The sequence below is a fragment of the Cryptomeria japonica genome, chromosome 11 (assembly GCF_030272615.1).
Source record: "Cryptomeria japonica chromosome 11, Sugi_1.0, whole genome shotgun sequence".
Classification (NCBI taxonomy): Eukaryota; Viridiplantae; Streptophyta; class Pinopsida; order Cupressales; family Cupressaceae; genus Cryptomeria; species Cryptomeria japonica.
Window position 1 is genome coordinate 208,111,928 of NC_081415.1, and position 23,981 is coordinate 208,135,908.

General features: G+C 37.1%; 1 protein-coding gene across 11 annotated transcripts in view; it reads right to left on the reverse strand.

Moving 5' to 3' along the window:
• The window catches only part of LOC131067660 (rho GDP-dissociation inhibitor 1), a 43,281-nt gene extending 23,494 nt beyond the window's left edge, over positions 1-19,787 (reverse strand). Inside the window, exons 1-3 of one of the 11 annotated variants that reach the window (XM_058002769.2) lie at positions 19,608-19,787; positions 19,267-19,283; positions 17,997-18,182 (exon numbers count right to left, since the gene is read on the reverse strand). In XM_058002769.2, the coding sequence (XP_057858752.2) occupies positions 17,997-18,173 (177 nt within the window). In that variant the 5' untranslated portion in view covers positions 18,174-18,182; positions 19,267-19,283; positions 19,608-19,787. The other 10 variants (XM_058002767.2, XM_058002764.2, XM_059214110.1 and 7 more) reach the window with 10 other exon arrangements.
• Between the last annotated feature and the right edge of the window lie 4,194 nt (positions 19,788-23,981).

Genomic DNA, 23,981 nt, shown 5'->3' on the forward strand with positions numbered 1-23,981 from the left:
GGAATGCTACGAGCTTAAATGCCCCTAGCAAATGGCGCCTATTCAAGCGCCAAATTGAGTCAAGTATGGAAGACTTAGTGTTGATTCGAGAAACCAAATGGAATAAAGTTGAGTAGGAGAGGAGGATGAAGTTCTGGAGGCAGCGGGAGGGAGTATTTGTGGAATCTATGTGGGCCTCAGGTGGAATAGGCTTTCTTTGAATCTTTGGAACCCTTCAAAGGCTCGATGTTCCTTGATGGAAGCCCATAGCAATTGGATGATGGTAGTATATCAAGCTTTCAAGGATAATCAGTGCTGAAAAGTGATCAATGTGTATGGACCCATTGCCACACTTGCTAAGAGGGAGCTTTGGCATGAATTGTCTAGGAAACTCATCTCGGAAAAGCATGAGAAGATCATTATTGGGGGGGATTTTAACGCAACCCTCAACAGCTTGGAGAAGATGGGAGGTTCTATGGTGAAGAATAGAATACAACATGACTTTCCAGAATTAGTTGACTCCAATCAGCTGAGGAAGATTGTGACAAATAATGGTAAATATACTTGGACCAATAGAAGGCAAGGCTTCACTAGCATAGCTGAAAAATTAGACAAATTCTTTCTTTTCGGTGATTGGTCTAGGACCCCTGGACTGGTGGAATCTACAATTCTTCCATTCAGTGGATCAGATCATTTTCCAATCCAACTGGTCTTTGCTTCAAATCCATACTCTGGTGGATCCCCGTTCAGGTTCGAAAGAATGTGGATTAGGGATCCGTCCCTTTTGGCTTCATTGAATCGATGGTGGAAGGAATGTAGATTTGGAAACCACTCCAAGATATTTATCTTTCACAAGAAACTCTCATACATAAAGAATAAACTCAAGGAGTGGAACAAGGCACACTTCAAGAACATCTTCACTGAAGGCCAAAGGATTGAAAACGAATTAAGGGCTCTAAATGAAGTAGCGATAGCTCAAGCTATGAGAGAAGAAGAGTTCAGAATGGAGCAAAAACTCAAAGCAGAGCAAGCAGAAATATTGATCAGAGAGGAACAATTTTGGAGGCAAAAGTCGCGTGAGCTTTGGCTCCAGGAAGGTGATAAGAATACTAAATTTTTTCACAACTCTGCAATAACAAACAGAAATAGAAATAGAATCTTGGAGTTGGTCATAGAAGATGGGACTGTTCTTGGCTCTAAAGATGAGATCAGTAGAGAAGTGGTGGGATACTTTCAAAATCTTTTGAATCCAGAATATTAATCAGGGAAATATGAGGAGTGAATTTTTCAATCAGATACCCAACATCATCACTGGGGAAGAGAACAGGGCGATGTCTAGGCCTATATCTATGGAGGAACTCAGAATGGCTACTTTTCAACTAGCCTCTGATAAGGCCCCTGGACCAGATGGATTCCCAGCTTGCTTCTATCAAACCTTTTGGATGATCTCCTCAAGGCAGCAAAGGAATCTAGAAAAAAAGTAACGATTTTGGGATCCATTAATCATACTTTTTTAGCCCTTAGCCCTAAAAAGAAGGATGCCTTAGGTATGAATGATTTCCAGCCAATTGCTTTATCCAATATGTGTTACAAGATAATCACCAAAGTAATGGCAAATAGGTTAAAAAAGTATGATTAATTAGTTACCTTTGGGCAAAAGGAAGCCGGAACAAATAATATTTAGTAACGGTTGGTAGCCAAACAATTAGGAGAAATCGAGCAGCCAGAGGAGAAATTGAATCGAGCATTTTAACTAGGCAAACGAAGGCTTAAAAGGGAGAGAGCGGTTTTGTGTGTGTGTGTGTTAGAAGGGGGTTCGGCCTATAGGCCAAACCACAGAAGCCGAAGTGTATAATCAGCGCAGAACTAGAGAAACCCGAATGGGGGTATGGTCCGATTGTTATATGTAATCATCTAACTTTGTATGTAATCACCTCCGTTTGTTGAGTAATAATAAAGTTGATATTTTGGGCATTCATATGTTGTCTTGTTTATTATTCCTGATCCTATGTAACCGGTTTCTGAAAGAATAGTTAAATAGTTTTCTATTAACGAACTCTGTTATTCTCTATTTTGTTTTGTTCATGTCACGATTCTGAGAGGAAGTCTGTAGGTGTTGTTTGTTTTCCGGAACTTCCTATCATTATTGTCTGAGAAAGGAGTATGTGTTTGGGTTTTAGCTGAAGTCTCCTATGTCATGACCAAACTCTTCCCATTTACTACTCAGAAATTCTAAGGACTTATGATAGCCATGAACACTACAAATTATCTAAAAAGTACATGAAGTGATGCCAAAAGAACCTGACTTGGAATCGCTTAGCTTGGTATTCGAAGAAGCAATCAATATCTTGATTTTTGGTGCCTCCAACTCACCAAATCATATTTGTTTCAGAATCGCCCCTACTATATTAATGGAGGTCTGATAGTAAATAATGTTCAGCTCCCAAGCCCTTGCTAAACCCTTGAAAAATGATCGATTCCGCTCTCCTAGTGTAGCGCTACCTCCAAAGATGAAGTTCGATGCAAATAAGAGTGTCTTGGAGCAAAATCATGGGTATGAGAGGACTGATACAACTTGACTTCAGAATTTATTTGGCCACTGAATCCTTCTTAATTCTCCTTCCAAATGCTTCTAAAAGACTTGCCCTTCACTCCTAATGCCAGCACTGCCCTCCAATCTATGATGTGATGCTTTCATAATGAAATAAGAACAAAATCGTGGGTTGGTAGGGTGAAACCCGATTTGACATCAGACCTGCAATTTGATCAGCTTTCACCTAATTATCACCTCCAAATGATCTTCAATGAATCGCCTTCCTTCTACAATGGAAATCGATGCATTTAGGACATCCAATATGATAAGCTGGATATACCATGAACCCAACTACCATGTAGATGCAACAAAACTCATTGGGCACAATATGGAAGACTGAGTTATCTCCCACTCTCATTTGCAACCCCTCCGAAGATCTTTCACCTCCTCATTATGCAAATCATAGGGAGTTTTCATTCCCAAATGATTAGTCTGCAAAAGCCCTTGGCTCCACAAGCCTACACAAGAGAAGATAACCAAACAACCAATGATGAACAATGAACCAACCCCCTCTATTTATCCTTTTCTCATCCAATCAATTGGTTCCTTCTAGAAGATTCTTCTCATATCCTTTTGTTAGACTTTATTATTTTATTACACATTAATTTAATTTAATTGCACTTTAAAATATTATTATATTATAATTAAAGTGCACACGCCTCATCATACATGTAATCTCCTTATTTCACCATAGAATCAAGTAGACACAAGATGTGAAGCCACAAATCATTGCCGAATCGACCCCCTAATCAAACTCCTTGGCCTACGAGGGTCAAATGATAGGCCTATCCCGTGAATGTCTGCGAACTAAGGAGAAGGGGACATTACACAATATTCTAAGAGTTAGAAACCCTCCAAAAGGTTCTACCATTTGGAATTTTATATGCGAAAGCAAGGAGTTGGTATCCAAATATATCACTTGGGAAATATGTAATGGTCAATCAGTAGCATTTTGGGAGGACTCATGGGATAGTCACAAAAAGTTGGAGATGGACCACAGCTTGAGGGAGATTAGAGCAGCAACCACTAGGGTTTGGGGGACTAAAGTATGGAACTTTGGCAAGGTGGTCAATGTTAATGGTATTGAAAAATGGTGTCGGAAATCCTTGGATGCCATTGATGCTCCCCAAAATCAAAGACACTTTAACCAACATTCTCAAAGATAGAACCATACCTGTTTCTCAGGAAGCAAACAAAATCAAATATTGTGCCTCCAAAATGGGGAATACAAGGTAAAACTCGGGTATAGGCTGAAAGAAGCAGCTCTGGAGGAAAGTCATTGGCTAATTAAACTACTTTGGGGCAAAAATGTTCTTCCTAAAGACGCGGTGTTCTCTTGGCTAGCCATTCAGGGTAGGATTCTGACTCAAGATAGACTTGCCAAAATTGGGATTTGTGGTCCTAGAGATGTTTGTTGTGCAAGAACAATGCAGAAGATGTTGATCACCTACTCTGGGCTTGTCCATATGCTCAATTTTGCTGGAAATTCTTTTTGGGAAAGCTAGGCTTTCAGCATGTGGAACCTCAGAGCATCAAGGAATGGTTTATATCTTGGCCAACAAAGATGCCTAAACGTACGTTCTGCAGCATATGGTTTGTTCTCCCATCCACAATCGTATGGGAACTTTGGAAATAAAGGAATAGGCGGATTTTCAAAGATCAGGCAATGCCGAGGGAAGCTCTTGTGTCAAAGATGGAAGCTGCAATAGTGAATTGATAAATGAAGCAGCCAAAAGGCTTTTCAATAAATCCAATATTTTTATAAATCGAGACAATGAACTGAAGAAGCAATTCTCGGGTTTGATGGTTCCCAAGGGTTATGAGTTGGAGCAATTGGTTGTGGATGAGAAACAAAGAGCTACAAGTTGGCAAGCTCCGAAGAAGGGTTGGATCAAAATAAACTTTGACAGAGCTTCCTTGGGTGATCCTGGACATGCAGGTGTTGCTTGTATAGCCAGAGATGACCAGGGTCATACTATTGGGATGTCAACTGAATATATAGAGAAGACCACTAACAATATAGTATAATTTCGAGCAAACTTGAAATGAGTTGAGTTTGCAAAGAGGTTGGGGGTCAAAAAATTATATCTTGAAGGGGATTCTTTGCTAACGATCAATGCAATTAGGAATCAATGGATGGTGAACTTGCAACTTGAGAGATGGCTTACGCCAATCACAAATGCTTTGAAGAGTTTTGAAGAATTTGAAATTTGTCATATCTATCGAGAAGGCAATGGGTTGGCAGATGACTTGGCTAAACAAGTGGCAGAGCAAAAAAAGGAACTTTGAAACTATTAATTTTGCAGAATAATTTGGAATTGACAAGCAATCAGTGTGACAATAATAACGAGGATTGGGAGGCTATTGGTGGTACAATTTCTAAGGAAGTTGGCAAGTGTGGATATTGTTGATGTGTTTTTTATGCATGTGTAAACACAGAATAAAATACCCAAAAGTATCTTATCCTCTCTTGAACAAAGTTACTCAAATGTTGAAGATTAGCTTAAGGTTCACTTGAGATAACTCCAAGGTTCTAGTATGTCGGATCACAACGTGTGGATAAGCACAGTTGGTTGATGTGATTGTTGGTATCACAAGGGGACTTACGTGAATTGTCAAATTCTTGAATCACTGGAACTTGATCATCTAATGTTGCAATATAGTGATGCTTTTTGATCCTAAACTAACTCGTGTTGAAAAAAGGGCAAAAGATGAAGGGTTGAGAGAGTCTATTCTAAGACTTAGAATGTAAGAAGATAGTTGAATGATTAGTTGGAATCCTACTGGGCAAGGTCTCACCATCAACTTGAACACTTTGACACAAACTCAGTGCAATCTTCTAGGCACGTTTCAAGGATGTTCGAATCAATACCATCAAACATTGATCACCATTCAAGTTAATGCATAAGCAATGGATGTATAACGAATCGAAGTTAGGCTCATATCATTCCAGTTGACCACGCAAGGCACAGTTACAATCAACAAGAGGCTAGTGGTATGGACTAAACGGGTTCCATACAAATACATTCAACAAATCCTTCCATTTAATCTAATGATTTACCATCTAACATGAAGATCCAACAAGAAACCATGCACATTGTAAAGAAACAACACACTTCACCATAACTTCAATGAAAATGGAGTTTATTTACAACTTAGGCAACAATTTCTGCCTTCTCCTCCTATTCTACTCTAACTTCTATTCTATCTTCTATTATATTCTCCTCCTGCTACTTAACTATTCGCTATTAACTATTCTCCTCTTATTCACTATTCTACTCACTATTAACCTTTACAAATGGAGAGCCTGAGCTTTATATAGAAAGCTCATTACAATTAACAGCCAAGATTGATTCTCCATCAATGGCCAAGATCTTACAATGATACCCTAATTAGGGTTTGTTACAACAAACTCTCCATAGCCAATGGGGAAATTACATTCAGTGAGTGTGGACCAATAGATATTGAGGGTAGGTACATCGGAGTCTGTGCCTTCATATATGAGCTTGATTCATTGAACTTAGACACGTTGATGTGGACCCCTCGGATTGGTGTAGTGACTGGGATGCCACCTCAATCGTGCACTTTGTAGACTTGATTTGATTCATCATCATGAAGGGATGTTGAGAGATATCTCTTGATACTCAACATTATCCAGTTTGCTTAAAGTGATGATGATGATGATGAGAAGCAAACTTTGATTAACTCTTCTGAAACTATCTGCTTTTTCAATCATGCTCGATGTAGATCTTGTGATGGCTTTGGTTGATCCTCCTTCGTTGGTGACATACTTGATGAATGATGCAACTGGTTGAATGTAGTTCTTCATTGTACAGACTTCGATCCTTGGATTCCTGAAGGGCATTCAAGATTGTCAAACATTCTTCCATCATGGTGGTTATATTTCTTTATGTACCACGGCCTTGAGGTAGTTGAATGATCTCTTCTTTGCAACTTTTGATCTCCTCATGTCGTCATGATGTGATGGTAGTCTTGAGATTCTTCCTTTCTAAATAACCTTGTGTTTGATGAAGCTTCTTCTTGAACTTGCATAGTGGTGATAGGAAGTATTTGTCATGGCCGAATCATCCCTCCATCTTTGCTTGTATATTATGCCTTATGGTGATTGTAAGATCTCTCCTTTGCACTCCTGGGATCTCTCCATGTCAATGTGATAGAATGAGAACCTTGAAGATATCCCATTCTACTGCTTGCAGCTGTTGAACATTTGAAGTCTTTCAACCAAGTAGCACTTTGAGTCTTCTTCCATGCATTTGAGGTGTTTTTGATGCTGATGAAGCTTCTTGAAGACGTCCTCCTTGTCTTTACTGTTGAAATTCTCTCCTTGAGATACTTGTTACAATCTTCCTCCAACCTTGTCCATTTAATTTCCTTCCTTACCTCCTGCAAGACAAACAAATGAGCATCAAACACATATGATATATAACCTTTCATACTCCCATTTTGACTTGATCTCTCATTCTGATTTTATGTTGTTTTCTCTAAATCTGATCAAAAGAGGAGTGATATTAGCCAGTGAACTTGCTGTAGTTGAAGGGAGTTTGCTGTATAGGAGATGAATTCTCTGCTTATATGATGAATCTGGCTACTTAGTGGTGAAATTCGCTCTCCTTGATGACTGGATCTGCACCTTCAACGTCTAAATTTGCTTTAATGCTGACTGATTTTGCTCCTGCATTGACAAAATTCGCTCATATGCTGATGAAATTCGCTGACCTGCTGCTGACCTGCTCAAATTCGCATTAGGAGAAGGAAATTTGGTTTGAATTGATGGTCAAATGATTCATTTTGATCTTTCCTTTATAGGTGCTTTAGGGTAAAAGAGAGGTCTTTTAGGTTCAAGGCCGACTTGTTTTAGTAAAAACAAAATAACAAATTACCCTTTCTTATGCTGGCCGACTCATCAAGTTTCCACTTCTCTTTTTGCAATTCGAATTTTGAATTGATTTTGGTGCCAAAATGCTTTGAGGAATTCGCTCAAAATAGGGAGCAAGGTACATGATTTTGCTAATTTCGCTCTTGACCTTGGGCAAGGTAAATGACTTGGGAAAACTTCGCTCCATTTGGTGGCCAAGGTACATAGCTTCAAGGAATTTCGCTCCAAATACGAGGCAAGGTACATGTCCTTGGAAAAATTCGCTCTAAACTTAGAGTAAGGTACATGATCTCTATACGAATTTCGCTCTTGACCTTGGAGAAGGTAAATGATTTAAATGCAAAGTTCGCTCAAATTCCTTGGCAAGGTACATGGTTTGGAGGGATTCGCTCCAACTTGTTTGCAATGTACATGCCCTTTTGAAAAAAATTCGCTCAAAATCATGAGCAAGGTACATGGTTTGGAAGGATTCACTCAAAATCATGAGCAAGGTACATGACTTTAAGAGGGGTTCGCTCAAATTTGTTTGTAATGTACACGACCTTAGGGAAAATTCGCTCCAAACTTAGAGCAATGTACATGTCTTTAGGAAAAATTTGCTCCATTTTGTGAGCAATGTATAGTCCCTAAGAAAGTTTGCTCCAATGGGAGGGCACTGTGTTTAAACCATTCCACATTAAAACATTGTCAATTTGACCTTCAAGAAGGCATAAAGATGAATTTCGCTTCACTTGGAGGGCACTATACGGGGTCTTGGAGAAATTTGCTCCAATGAGAGAGCACTATACGGTCTTCATGATGATATTCGCTTCAACTGGAGAGCACTGTACAGTCCTTAGGAGAAATTCGCTTGAATGAGAGAGCATTGTACAGTCTTCATGATGATATTCGCTTCAACTGGAGAGCCCTGTACAATCCTTAGGAGAAATTTGCTTGAATGAGAGAGCACTATACAGTCTTCATGATGATATTTGCTTCAACTGGAGAGCACTGTACAATCCTTAGGAGAAATTCGCTTGAATTTATGGGCAAAGGACGACACCTAAAGACAAATTCGCTTCCAAATTTAGAGCAAAGGACACTCACTTAAGCAAATTTCGCTCAGAATGGGAGGCAAGGGACATGACCTTAAAGTTAACTCTTAATTCAATTTCTTTTACTTGCTTTGTTTCATTGATTCAAACCCTAAGTCCTTCAGCCACTTCACATGAAAACATGTCAAATCGACCCTTAAGGAAGGCCTTAGGAAGAGTTTCGCTCCAAACTTAGAGCCATGACAAGATCTGAAATGAAGTTATGCACTCAACCAAGGTTTGATTTTGCAACTTGAAGTATGATCAGATAACACAAGAAACCTGGGCATGATACAGAGGAGTCCTTCTATCCAACTTTCATGCTCAAATCACTTGTCTTTCGTAGTCCCTCATTTCAATCATAACCCTACAAACAAGAGACAAGTCATTCATTCCAAAAGCCTCAACAATTGACTGTCTTCACTCTATCCTCAGGAGACCAACCTAACTTGATGAACTCTCTGGCTACTTAAGAAACTTTATCCCTTCAATGCAAAGATTAATAGCAAAGACCCTAACACAACCTAGGAATAGGCTAAAAGGACTAACCCTACAAAGCGAAAAGTGGGGGTCCCCATTTGCAATGGGGCGATGTGTGAATACCTCACAATAGATATGACATGCAAGTACTAAATAACCAAGTGACATGTTCGAGGCTATAAACAAGTGGCAAAATATTTATTACCCAAGAATAACCAAAAATGCGGTTTGTACTCGAATCGGTATGAGGCCTAGGTGGCGATGGCCTAAGCCTTCATGTCGCAAGGAATAATGATAAATAAAAGTTGCATCCAAGATATATTTTGAGTACGGGTCGAGGTATGTTTTCATTATGATGGGCAATCAATACAACTCGCAGCTTTTTCGGTGAGGGGGATTATATATTTGGCAAGCATGGTAGCAACTGCATCACACATTTCATTCTCTCTGAGTAATTTGGAAGCTGTAGGTATGGACACCCATATTTTGTTGGAATCAACCAAGCAGCAAATGGCATTTCTTGGGGAGATCACGGAGAAATGGCTCCTAATGGTATTGGAATAAAAGCACCCAATAAATTTTGCAAGCGGTTAGGAAGATCCTGGGTTCGGAGTTTTTGCGGGCAGCGCACAAATACAGAGTGAACTCGAGCATCCCGGCCATGTTCTTGGCTACTTGCATTCAGACAGGGTGTTTGCAAACCCAGAACGAAGAAGGTCTGTCAGATGGTTTTCAAGAACTCCTTTTTGGGGGAAATCGATGCGGTCTTGGACAACATAGATGACCAAAACCGAATTCCGTTGGCCCATCAATACTACATGTCCCGTGATGCGGGGGGGAGACGAGGAAATTCTGCATTCTACAAACCATGGAGCTGGAGAAATATAATCAAGGTCATGTGGAGAGAAACAGAAATTTGATCTTCATTTTGTTTGACTAGCAGCCTGGCAAGGTTCGAAGGTTTCGACCTGGAAAAGTATGTGAGGGAGTAAGGTTTGCAAGGTAGGCGAGATATTGGGGTGGATGAGAATGGTGTGGTGGTGGAACGTAATGACTGGGGTCTGGGGCGTGGGGAGTTGTGGATTCCTAATGATATGAGGCTGGTGGAGGAAATTGCGGTTGGAGAGGCTCATGTGGACTACGGCAAAGACTGCCCAATTGTAGCACAAGCCCTTGCTGCTCAAAGGTTCTACGAAAGCATCCCAAGTCCCTTGGACAATGAATGATGGTGTCCCTTCTCCACAAGGTTTTTTTTGTCTTTTCAAATACTTCTATGGTGTTTTTACTACTGTTTGATTAGCTGCGGATAGATAATACAGTGTTGATAGGGTGTATGACTCTGAGCCCAGATTTTGTATCCCTGGCCAGAGCTAGTATATAGATAGCTGGTTTTTTGTTGTTTGTACCTGAAACTAGAAATATTTCAGTTTTTTGATGGAGGAAACGATATGTAGACACCTCTTGGATGTTAAAACTTTTTTATTAATACAGGTGCTGGCCTATCCAGCTATTTACTTACTAAAAAAAAAAAAAAATCTGCAGTGCTAGAGGTAAAAGTCACCTAAAAGAGACACCCCTCTAGGAAGGAAGGGATGCGATTATGAAAGAGACATGACCCTTCTCTTCCAAGGAAGAGGTACATATGTGGGAGATCGGCTTTCAAGGAGAAAGGGTAAATGGATTGAACAGGAACAGTTCTGATATAAGTGAGCAAGTGACTAAGCATTACACCAGAAATCTGATATGGGATAGTAATTCTTGGGATGGGCAACAGTTTGGTATGATGTATCTCACTTATTGCTAAGTGACTGTTTGCAATTATATGATATGGAATATTAAGAATAAAGAACAAATATCTATAATATGATACACTATATTTATAGATGCATATTAGGGAATATTGTCAATAATTTGCATAGGTAATAATAAAGAAATTGGATTTATACTTATTTTCTTATGCATTCGTAATACTTATTAAGAATAAAGAACAAATATCTATAATATGATACATTATATTTATAGAAGCATATTAGGGAATACTGTCAATAATTTGCATAGGTAATAATAAAGAAATCAGATTTATACCTATTTTTGTATGCATTCGTAATACTTGAAAGGCCGACATATGAAAAGATCTAGTCCTTGACCTTCCACTAATGCCTTCATGAGGATAGGTTGATTTGAGTAGGGAGAGGCGGAGTAATTCCTCACAAGACAGGTAAGTCCCAAGATGGGGTATGGACAAGTGTTCCAGAAACCTTGAGGGAGAAGTACCACGATGGGGTAAGGACCGGTGTTCCTAAAACCTTGAGGAAGCTTGCTTCCAAATTGATTTCCAAGTGCCCTAGCACAATAAATCCCCCATCCTCCGTTAGGGTTAGAGAAGTAATATGTATAAACCCTTAATATAACTAGTTATTGATTGTATTATGAAGAATTAGTTGTTCACAAATCTCAAATGCTTAATTTAAGGCCTAATAATATTTAATGATATATGTTAATTATTGATAAACTGGCAGCCTCCTAGTAAGGGACATTACAATTGGTATCAGAGCTTTGATCCCGCCATCCTGCAGGTTAAAGATGAATCAATGAATCAATCTAGTCAATGAGAAGGAATCTAACAATACGTGTATTCACGGGTATGCTTCATGTCTGCATATATTCATGTGTATGCTCTGTGTTTTTATGTGTACACTCCATGTTCACAAATTCCTCCAGCAGCTCATAGTTGATGAGTGAGAGGAGAGAACCCATCTCTTCAAACCAAGCCTTAGATGGCTAGCCTTTCTTTGTCTTCATATACATTTCTACAAGTACATGGCATTAGCGAACACCTCATGGCATGACATGCCCCAAGATATGGCAACTTGCCATACTTCTTTACCATTTAGCAAGTCCCTTAAATCCTGGGCAGTACCAGGAAACATATTTCTACATCCATGGTGAGATGTGAAACCTATTGAGATCAAAGAGGCAAAGAACCTACTACTCACTAATATGGTTATTGATTGCCCTTGCATAGAAAAATCGGTTACCAATCAGGGTCTATTAAGGAATGGAATGTGAATACCAAAGAATAATCTTGGAGAGGAACCTTGCAAAGATGGCCCTTCAAAGTTGACCTAAATAAAGATCCACCATCATTTGTCAACAATGAACATAAGAGCAAGTAAATCCTCTAATATCTCATGATTGAGGAGGATCATACTCTCTTTAAACCAAGACTCAAATGGTTGTTCATTTTTTTAATACATTTATGATTATTGCTACAATATTACAATTGAGTAACTTTTCAATTCACGATGGCTTAGAGCTACTCTTGTATTTTTCATAAATTTGAATTTTGTCAAACAATGGCAAGTCTTGACTCCTTACTCCAAAAAAATGTTACTAATTTTGATAGTTAAATAATAAATAATGATCATTTACTCTAAAACATAGCAGGATGTAGCCTAGGAATAAGGTTGGGACCTTTATTCCATTATCCAAGTTCAAAACCCAATCAATATGTCCAAGATACTTCAGCCATTAAATTCATCCAAAACTCCCTTCCATGTGCATTCTTAAAAATTATAAATACATATATATTGGCACTAACTCATCAAGTCAAACAGAAAATGCATGAACCTGCTTTGTACCTCACACCTTGAGGCTCATCTCTGCGTTCAAACCAACAAAAGAGTACATCCAAGGAACTCTCCAACTCAAGGGACCTTTGATGACCTTTAAGCACTACGGCCTTCTCAAGCCACCAACATAAGCACCTCACCTATCTTCTCTACTCAATCTCATCCTCCCTTTTGTCTACAATAAGAGACTTAGTGGTCTTAGGGACAGTTCCCTTCAAGCAATGAGACACCTATCTAACTATTGCACATTGCTTTAAATTGCCTATAACCATCTAGGAATAACCAATTGGCATAGAATCTGCCCACAGTCTGTAATTACTTGTGTTCTAACCATTTTTACATCATTCTACCTTCCAATTATGGTCATGGAAAACAAGTGGTTTCTGAATAGCAACAACAAACCTATTTGTTCCACTACCCCACCACTCCTATTGGGATTCCTGCAAATCTTCATCTTCTAGCCTCACAACACCAACGAAGGAAATTACCCATGCTTGTTTTAACTATCTTCCATGTACACATTTCCCACCACCATATTGTCCAACCACCCACACACATTTGATGTTTCTACCACTTATCATCACCATGTGAATAAGCAAACCAATCGACCTAGTTCAAGTCAACAATCTTCCAAAGACTAAATCACATGCTCCACCAAACTGTCAGACTTTAGCAGCATCATGACCATTTCACAGCCACATGCTCACTCCATTGTCCACTACCAATGAATTCAATAGCATACTCATCTTAGTCAACATCCTGTGACTTCTGCAGCAACTTCATGACTTCATCTACAACTACTTCTCACTTCATCAACAAGGCGATCTACAGCAGCAAAGGCACAATTCTACAGCAATTGTCGACTTCTGCAACAGGGGTAAACTTTGGAATGACCCCAAAGGTCCAACTGTCCTAAACAAATATTGGCTACTCAGTTTCAGATCAAATACATACTTTTTACAATATGAAGAGACTAGGAACAAATAAAACACAGTTTCCATACAAAAGTAGAGCGGTAGTCATAAACACAGTTTTGTGTTCCTCCGTGACATAGTTGATTACAGCATGAAGAAATATCTAAAAACAATTTCAAAGAGAATACTCTAACTGGTTGACACTTAGATACATAGTAAAATTAAATTTACACACTGCTAAAATTGTAAATTACTAAATGGTATTCAATATAATACCAAGCTGTGTGCTGGTATCTCCACTCCAGAACAGGAATATCTATGGAATACCTTGAATATATATGATATGGGGAAATCTCTTTATGGAGAAACATCTTATACCATATTGTAAAAAGTGCTATGTTTCTCCAAGTTTTGGGGATGACAATTTTTTTTCAATTATGGGGATGGCAGGGACACAGCAAGAGTTGGCTATTAAAATAATTATACGAGATTAATATTTGAATTTGTGAAACGCAAATAGATCAAAAATATGTAAAAATAACATAAGCAAACCAAAATATGCTCAAATTCTTAAGACTGAGTATGAAAGATCCCTGATGGATCTCTTTTACCAATCTGCTGTAATTTTTATTTATTTAAATTGATTTTTCCTGCTTATTAATATTTTCTTTCAGAAATAGACAGAAGTTGCAGAAGGGTTGAATTCTTTTTGTATTTTGATGATTTTTCAACAAGTAAATAATGAAGTACAAGTACATGAACAAAGTACTGAAAATGAAGTTCATATACAGCCAAAACAAATTCGATTCAAGGCAGATTTCTGAATATAAAATCAAATATTTGACCAGATGAAGATTTCCAATAATTTCAGGAAGATTACAATCAGGAATAATTCCAACCTGGATGCTGAAAGAGTAACATAACTAGGAATGAAGTTGTGGCAAGATTCCAGCCCTCCAAGTGCTGCACGTGGGAAGGAAAGTGGCTGCCAAGTACAGCCGTATGGTTGCCAAGTACACCCAACTGGTTAGAAACCCCAAACCCCACGCTGAACTCTGTCAGAATTGCTGAACCTCCAGAAAGAATGCCGTACAATCTCCAAGATGCTAATAGCTGCAAACAAATCCAAACCACTGTATTGGGGGCTACGTCCCAAACAGGCAAGGCATTGGGGTTGGCGTCCCAGATGCTGAAAAGCTCTTCCAGAGCCAAATCTCAAATCCAAGATGTAAAATGTGTAAAAGATAATCATAGAATGAAGCTCCTATCCCCTTATAACCCCTCTCAATTGCAAATCGAACCCTAATTGTCTCCAAGTGGCGTGGTCTAGTGGAAATGTTATAATTTCTTATTTTAAAGTGGTCATGTTACTAGAAAATGACCTTTTTCCCCATAGACAGAAATCCGCTCACTGAATTGCCCTGAGACCAAAGAGAAAGATTTAAAGAATTTCAAGATCTTTCCAACGAGCTATCACACAATAGGATGCGCATCCAGATGAGACCAAAAATCCCCTTATTACTCCAAAATGGCTAACAACTTAGCCTTATTTAATTATTAAACGCTAACTTAGGAAATATTAAAAATATAACCCAAATAGCCACAAAATGCCCAACTGACATTACAAACCCTAAAATCATCCTGTCACTTGTCTGTGACTGAAGTCGGAAATCAAGGATTCACTGGTAGTCTCATCCCTAAAATCTAGGGATGTTCCTAAAATTTAGGAAACAAGCCCAATCTCTTTGAAACTGAAACCATCTAAAAGGTCATGAATAACCTCACGACTGGCAACTGTCACGACCTCCTAAAATTTAGGGATACCCCCTAAAATCTAGGAACTGCTCCAAACTGGCTTCAAACTGCCTGTAAAGCCAAAATCCAATCACTATATGCACTGAATGAGTCCCAATCAACCTCTGCTAGCCTACGAGACTCCAATGATAGGCCAACTCCTCCGTCTCCGATGTCCACTCTAGAAAGGGGACATGACAGAGTACAATAACAATTCACTGATTTCGTAATCCATCTAATAGACCAATAATCATAGACATGATATGAAACATGATTTATATTGAGAGATGCGAAAAAACAAAAAAATTGTATCATGCATTGAACATAGGTGTACATTAAGCAATAAGCTCAAAATCAGACCCATCATTGGATTGATATCTCAGTAACTGATCCCCGTCCACTCTTTTTCTCTTCCTCTTCTTGTAACTATTTTCCTCTTTGCCTCCTCTTTTGGTGAATGTAAAATTGCAATGGGCATTGGTTTTAACAGCACTTTTAGGTTAGTGCCACCCTTTTCAAGTTTTATTTGTTTCAAAATGTTTTTTATTTCTTTGTTGTTTTTTATACATTTAATGTAGAGACACCCTAGAGTCTAGGGTACGTCCAAGGAACATCAAGGTATTCAATGGACACTAGGAAGTCTCCAAAAATACCACAAAGGGGAGAGATCCCCAGGAAGATGACCCTCCTTTTAGGGGCTCTCTCAGGGATGTCCTCAAAACTTTAAAAAAGGGAGGCAGGGAACCAAGGCCCTCTTTCAGAGTTTTATTTGTTTTAATTTATTTTTTATGCATTTGATGTGGAAACAACCTAACAAGTGACATCAGGACAGTAAAATGACACTAGGAAGACCCCAAAATGACCAAACAAGGGGACACACCCTAAGAGCATATCCCTCTTTTTAGGGGATGTCTTAAGGACATCCTCAAAACTTTCAAGAAGAGGTGGGGCTGGAAGGAGACGTCCCATCCAAATCCCCAAGTCCTTAGGACATCCAAGATGTTTGGGACAATGAAGAAATGTATGTATCAATAAAAATTGTAAGTGAAAAGTCTCATAAATAGAAGAACTGATTTGTAAGAGAGTGAGAAGTAATTCATCTCAACAATCTGAAGACCCATTGAACAGTAGTCTCATCTCATCCAAAGATGATATATAAGTATAATGATAAACTACTGACTCACTGGGGCCAGAATGCATGGAAAGGCATCTGTTTTGAGCTGCCACATGAAGCCCTAGAGGAAAACAAAGTGCACAACCAAACGAAAGAACAGAGTTTCAGTATGCCTATAACAACTACAGACAATTCTGCATGGTCATACTTTAGCCATCATACCTCTTGAACTTTTCTTTGCAGTACTGAGTAGTGAAAATGAGAAACATTTTGTTATAAATTTGTTGGTTTTATCACTAAATCCTACTCTAAGCTTGAAAGAACTACAAACAATACTGCAGAATGATCCTTCAGCAATCAAACCCACCTTACTTTTACCTATGATACCAAATAGCAAGGAAACTAATCTCTCATAAATAATTTGTTGGTGCCACAATTTCACCCTTAGCAAGCAAGCCATCCAAGATTAAAAAAACCTATTTCTAACATTAAAATGAAAAACTACCAAGATTGTAGATGTTGCATTGCTCCAGGTACAATCTATTTCTGAATATCAAAACCCATAAAGCAGCAAAATTTAATGAGATGCAGTCCAATATATGCTTGTGTATGCAAATTACAGTCTCAACATCATATATTAAGTTGAAGCAAATTAAAAAAAAATCACAGTACGTTGATTGAATACAAAATGCAGTGACCAGTGAATATGATACTCAAGTTCATACAGAAAACTACGGCATACAAGCAAGTAACTTATACATCCAAGCAAACTAATAAAAAAAGTGTGGCACCCAATGACAAAACATGAAGTGCCAACTTGCCAAAAACTGAATTTCCAGGAGTCCTGTCTTGACTAGACTTTGGGTGCAAGGTTATACTTCAATTAATGAAGCACGTATGTGTTTCTCTTGAAAACTGTACAGGATGTCCATTTAACTGTTTGTAAGTCCAATCTCCAAATTAAATCAATTTTTGCCCTTAGATTCTATCAATTGTGAAAATCACTTAGACCTCTAATTAAATTGTGATATTTAATTGATCTTTACTGCATAAAATTTAATTATTTTTTTGCTTGAGTTATTCATTATGTCCATGCCCTAAAAATTATCTTAAAGGTTTTAAGTTTTTACATCACACAGAAAATTTCCCTAGAAAACCTCATTTCAGGACTTCTAAACAGGTTAGAACATAAAATAACTAAGTGAAACAGTATGAAGGTTTACAGTATGCATCAAGAGTTGCAACAATAGTATAAAGTACTGACCAAAAAATAGGAAAAGCAGACTAAATCAACTTACAGTTTCACTTATACTTTGCCGTTAATCTCTGTAAAGCAGCTCTGAATCAGCAAACAAAAGAAAGTACTAACTAAAGAGTAAAATATCTTGATATGTTGTTTATTGAAGATATTTTGCAGGTGTTCCAAAAACAGAGCAACGGTCATAAGTTCAAAACCCTGCAAGTCATTTCACTAAAACAAAGTAAGAACAATGTAGACTCAGTAACAGCAAGGATCATACCTTATCAAGTTCCAACTGTTCCTTCAAAGACACCAGAGGACCTGGCACATAACTGCCATCATCCTGTTCTTCATCTGTCTCACACAAAGATGCCTTAGAAAACTGCCTTACGAAATTGTTCTGCTGAAAGGATTCTGAAGAACCTGCTGCGTCACCAGGATCTGAAGGGCCATTCATGTTTGAGCCCTACACACAGAAATTCTCCCACTTTGGAAAACTTTGAAGAAACCAACACTTCACCTCAATTAGCTAATCAAATAGCATCTTCCAATCCCTCCTGCTTCAAACTGCAATGAAGTAAATTATCTACTTTTTCTCGGGATACTCAAAATGATATGCATTAAGTTTTTCATTTTCTTACTTTTCTAGCTTAAAACACACTTAGCAGATTCTATTTTCAATTTGGCAGCTTTCAAACGCATAAATTTGTAGGAAAACATACTCTATTTCATTTCTGAGGCTCTCACATGCATAAATTTGAAGCAAAGCCTGGTCTATTTCATTTGATTTCAAATGTGCATGTTTTGAGGAAAAAACTTATCTGTTTCCGTTCAGAAGCTTCCAAATGCACAAATTTAAAGCAAAAGCTATTTGTAGTTTCCGAAGCTCTCAAAAAATGCATTTGAGGAATAAGCTTTGTTTCCGGACTGACTCAAACCACGTAAGTTTTAAGCAAGAGCTATTTCTTTGGTTCCAGTAGATTTCAATCTGATAGAAATCAAAGCAAAATCTGTTCTACCTCAATTCTAATGCTAACAAATGCAGAAATCTGTAGCAAAACCTACTCTTTATCGTTTCTGATGCTTACCAACAGTAAAATATTATGCCAAACCCAATTTCTACATTTCTGAATCTTCAAATGTATATATTCGAGCAAAATCACTGATCTGTGTCGTTTATAAAACCTTTAAACAAAAAATTCAGAGAAAAAGTTTTTTCTTGCCTATTTAAGTTTTGAAACAAACAGATTTAAAGCATAACTTATTCCATCTAGTTTCCAAACTAAAAGCTTTGAAATAAACAAATTTAAAGCATAACTCATTCCATCTAGTTTCCCAAGAAAAATGTATATTTTCCGTTACTGAAGCTCTCGACGCATTATTTGACGGTAAAACTGATCTATTTAGTTTCTGAATCTTGCCAACACGTCTATTTGAAGCAGAAACTATTCATTTCATGTCTGATGCTTTCAAATGCCTAAACTTCAAGACAAAAACTTAACTATTGTGCTTCCGAATCTCTCAAATACATACATTTTAATGAAACCTACTTATTTCTTTTCGAAGCCTGCAAATACACAATTTAAATAACCTATTTAGTATCTGGAACTCTCAAACACTTATTTGAACAGAACCTACCTTAACCTAATCTTTCAAAAGCATGAACTTGAAGAAAATAATGCTCTGTTTCATTTCTGAAGGTCTGAAACACATAATTTTGACAAAACTTATTCTAATTTGTTTAAATGCGTATATTTAAAATAAAAAATAAACAAAAATAATAATAAACATATTGGTTTCAGTTCTAAAACCTTCAGATACATCAATCTCAAGCGAAAAGTGAAATATTTAGCGAGATTTGTCAGCAAAACATTCTTCGTGAGAAACGCACCTGTAAAATCTCGAAATGTGAAAGAAAGAGCTGGAAAGGTTAAAATATTCGAAGAATCTGATGCTGCAAAGTTCAGATAGAGTTTTAAATATCAATGCCGGCTTGAGATTTTAGATTACAGACGCGAAGTGTTTAAAGGATGTTGAGGCGCAAATAATTAACAATTAAGACACACACAACGACAGCAAATGACGGGAAACGGAGTTTTGCTTCGTTGAAAATTGTCTCCGTGAGTTAAGGGACAGGAAATGTATTCACCGTCCTTTTGACGTCAGTTGACAGCGGCCTTACAAACTTTATCTCGGTTTTCTGTCAGCTTGCCCGTAACATTTTTGTCATACTCGCAAACAAATTTTCAAATTCAAAGTTTGTCATTTTTGTCACGAAGTCTGAGAAAAATTGTGAATTTTATAAGGAATTTTTATATAAATAAATGAAAATGTTTGAACTTTCCCTCCCACTAAAGCGTTTTAGTATATATTGGTGTCTGTACACAGTCAAGCAGAATTTATCTTCACACAAAAGTTGTCTCCAGTTTTAAAGATTAAATATCTCATGATGTTATTTGAGTGCAAGTCTTTTTCTTTTCTTATCTTCTTTTTATGATCAATATTGTGACTTGAGGGTATTTACTTTAATTAAAAGAATTAAGATTTAAATTTGATTTCATTTATTATTATATTATTTAAAGAGAAATGAGTACTACTTTTTATTTGGAGTTTGCTTTCAAGTATTATAATAATTTTATGTTAAAAAGGTGAATTACTTTGATTATTATATTTATAATAATTGTAGGGGAACAATAGTAATTTTGTATTATCAATCATCAAATTAAATCAAGTATTTTTTTGTATGTAGTCTCATTTATTAGAATGCAATATCTATTTGTTCTATGCAAGAGAGCTTATGATAAATTTCAAAATGTGATATAAAGAAAAAAGATGTGTTTTTTCAAATGTGAACCAACTTTTATTGTAGGATGAAACTTTCACAATGTTGAAGAAGGAGGGATAAAAGTTTGAAACTTCTAGTAGAAAAATAGTGAACCTTATAACCAAGTGATAACTAATATATGGTAAGATTTACTTTGAGAATATTATTGTGAAATTTTTAAATAACACTGCGAGACTAAAAAATGTTGCAATGCATGGTTCAAACATTTCATTCTAATTAGTTCCCTATTTTTTAACACTTCTTCCATGATGGGACCATAGGCTTGTAGGATATATAAACCATTAGGTTTGAACTTGGGTCTTCCCACATCATTTTGATCTAGTAAGGTCAACAAAATGACTTTAATGGAATTTTAAATACCATCTATTACACTGTATCAAGAAACCTTTAACCCTAGGTATGACATTATTATTAAGGCCACTAGTAATCTTATGAATAAGGAACTTGAGAGAGGATTTATTATACACCAAGCATAAATGAAGATATCGACATTGAATTGATTAAAGATGAAATTCAAATAATATATTGGAAATCAAGTAAGAGAGTGATAAATGCACAAACTCTTAGACATCCCAAATGCTCTCTACTCTAAGCATCCAAGATGACTTGCCTCATGTGACCCTACATTGAATACTTATTTAATAATTCAATTCTTTTCTCCAATATGCCTCCTACATAAAATTCATTTTCCCAAGATACCTTTCTCCTTAAATTATCAGCTCATTAGGTCACGTGCTAACTAAACCATAACTCTTAGTATTGAATGAATGTTCCCACGGGAAAAATCACTAGAATCTCTACAATGAATGCCCATATTGATGAGCCATGTAAGTTGCACAAATGCATTCTCTAACCGACAAGAGGAAAACACAAAAACGCAATACAAAAATGAACACATAGAAATGGATAATTTAACATATCATTAAGCCATGAATGTGATCTACATATAGCGAAGAAGGAAGAAACTACTGTCACAATTAGTGGAGAAGATTAAGTAGTTAACTCTCAGTATCAGTGAGTAGTGGCACGTTAACTTCCTAAAAAAATCATAAGAGGTGGTGAGTTAACTCTCTTTACTAGGGCACCTCACTAAACTTAATCCCATGTATACATCCATGTGCATAAAATAATATATACACTAGCACCCAATGTATCAACCACTTTAAGTTTATTTTCAATATTACACACAACAATCATTGAGGGAATAAAGCACCCACAAAGTGTGGCAACCAATATTAAGATGTACTATAGCTTTACAAAATATTCAATATTTTTATTTGCCAGACATACAACACATTTATCAATATTCCTTTGTTGAATCTCAAAATACAAATTTTTTTAAGGGAATTTAAAAAATTAAAATGAAAATCATTTGAATTCTTACCATAGTGTTATTTGCATATTTTCTTAATCCTTTAAAGCACCTAAATCAGTCAACCTACATTTACATTTGTTGAATATCCGAGCAACTAAGGTGGGGCGAGGGGGGGTTTGAATCAATTGATAACTTAAAAAAGTTTATTTTATTCTTTTCACATCCGGATCCAAACCAACAAAATTAATTAACACATATATAGCATGAAAACGTGAACATACACTACATCACACAATGAACACCAAATATGACGCAAAAAACCCAAGAACGGAAAAACCACGGAGAATGTTAGTTCTTAATATAAAACATCGATTAAGGTGATTTTTACGAAGGGTGGCTCACTACCAGAATGCTCACTACAAGTGGGTTCATTGCAAAAGGCTCACTGGGGAATTAAGAGAGAAAGAAAGAAAGAATCCACCACTAAAACACAATCTACACAAATCGGACTGCTTCTTGTACCTCAATACCAATACACTCACATATCACCAACAGTCAGATATTTCCTTTCCAATCTTGCGTGTCTTCAAAACAATGTCACACTTTTTCTATATGAAACATAATCAGACCATCCTCATATATATACTGTCTCTGGGAAGCATAATCTTCCATGTCAGCAAAGATAGAGATCTAAAATAGGTCAACACTAGACATTCTGGTGGTAAGAAGGAATGAGGTAGTAGACCATATCACAACACACATCAATGATTAGATCAACATGAAACAATCATTGCATATTTTGGACCCAAAACATGATACACAAGCTACACCACAAGCCGCTACACATCCTCAAATTTTGAACTTAGTTTGGTCCCAAACACCATTACCCAAAACAACAAAAATAAGAATAGGATCAATATATACATGAATATCAATGATCAATGCCATATCCAATAACTAGAAATATCTGAATCTACCAACACATCTTCTGGAGCACCAAAAATTTCGAGTACAAATATTCATGGATCACCAATGCCAAGGACATTAATGACAACCATTATGTTGACATCAATGACAACCACTCAACATCATCACCATCATATCCGCAACGATATTTTCTTAGATGAAGATACAAAGTATGGCATCAGGCACCTTGTAAAAGGTAAAGTTGGGGATTTCAAAGGATGCTAATGCAAGATGTAAAAACTTAGGGGCTTAATCTTCACAAATTAGTAGTTTACTTCATCTTCAAATTCTTAATAATTTAGCTGCTACAAGTTTTAGAAATTAAAAATTTGGTGTAGAATGTTGATTCCAGTGTCAATTTTGGTCAAAAAATGCAACCTGGTATTATGGGATCAACCCTGACCAAGAGCACAACTTCTCCCCAAAGTAGCAAGATCTTCCATGAAGTTTTTAGTATATTGATCTTTATATAATGAAAAGAAAAAACAAACAACCCTCGAATTATCTTTATCAACTCCACTAATCCCAACATTCCCAAGATTACCTTTGGAAGAACTATCAATGTTTATCTTCAATACATCATGAGGAGGCCCGAGTGATGATATAGTCATCTTGATGGACCTTTATCTTGGCTTGTTGACCTGCCCTAGAAGAGGGGAACCTCATACCACAGCCATCCAAACCCAACCTCTGAATGATAGCCAAATCACCCAAATCCACAAGGGAGGATAGATCGTGTTTTATCAATAAGCTCTCCTGAAGAGCATTAATAATTCTCATCCATAATTGATGACTCAATATTTTATCATCCTAAAAAATTCTTTTGTTCCTTTCCAACCAAATTTTACCAAAGAATAAAAGAAGGACCTATGTTCCAAGCAACGTGCAGAAAAATTCTTAGCTAGGGAATTCCCCAGAATACCCCAAAACTCAACAAGGAGGAAGCATAGACACAAGTATTATTCCAACCCCACACTAGTAGTGCCAATTTTTCCTAGCGAAGGGGCACATGAAGAAAATATATGAAGAGCATTCCTCACTGTTTTTACATAAAACACACATAGGACCCTAGAATCCCCTTTCTCAAATTCTCCTAGGTGAGGCACCTAATTTGTACAACCAAGCACACAAAATAGTTG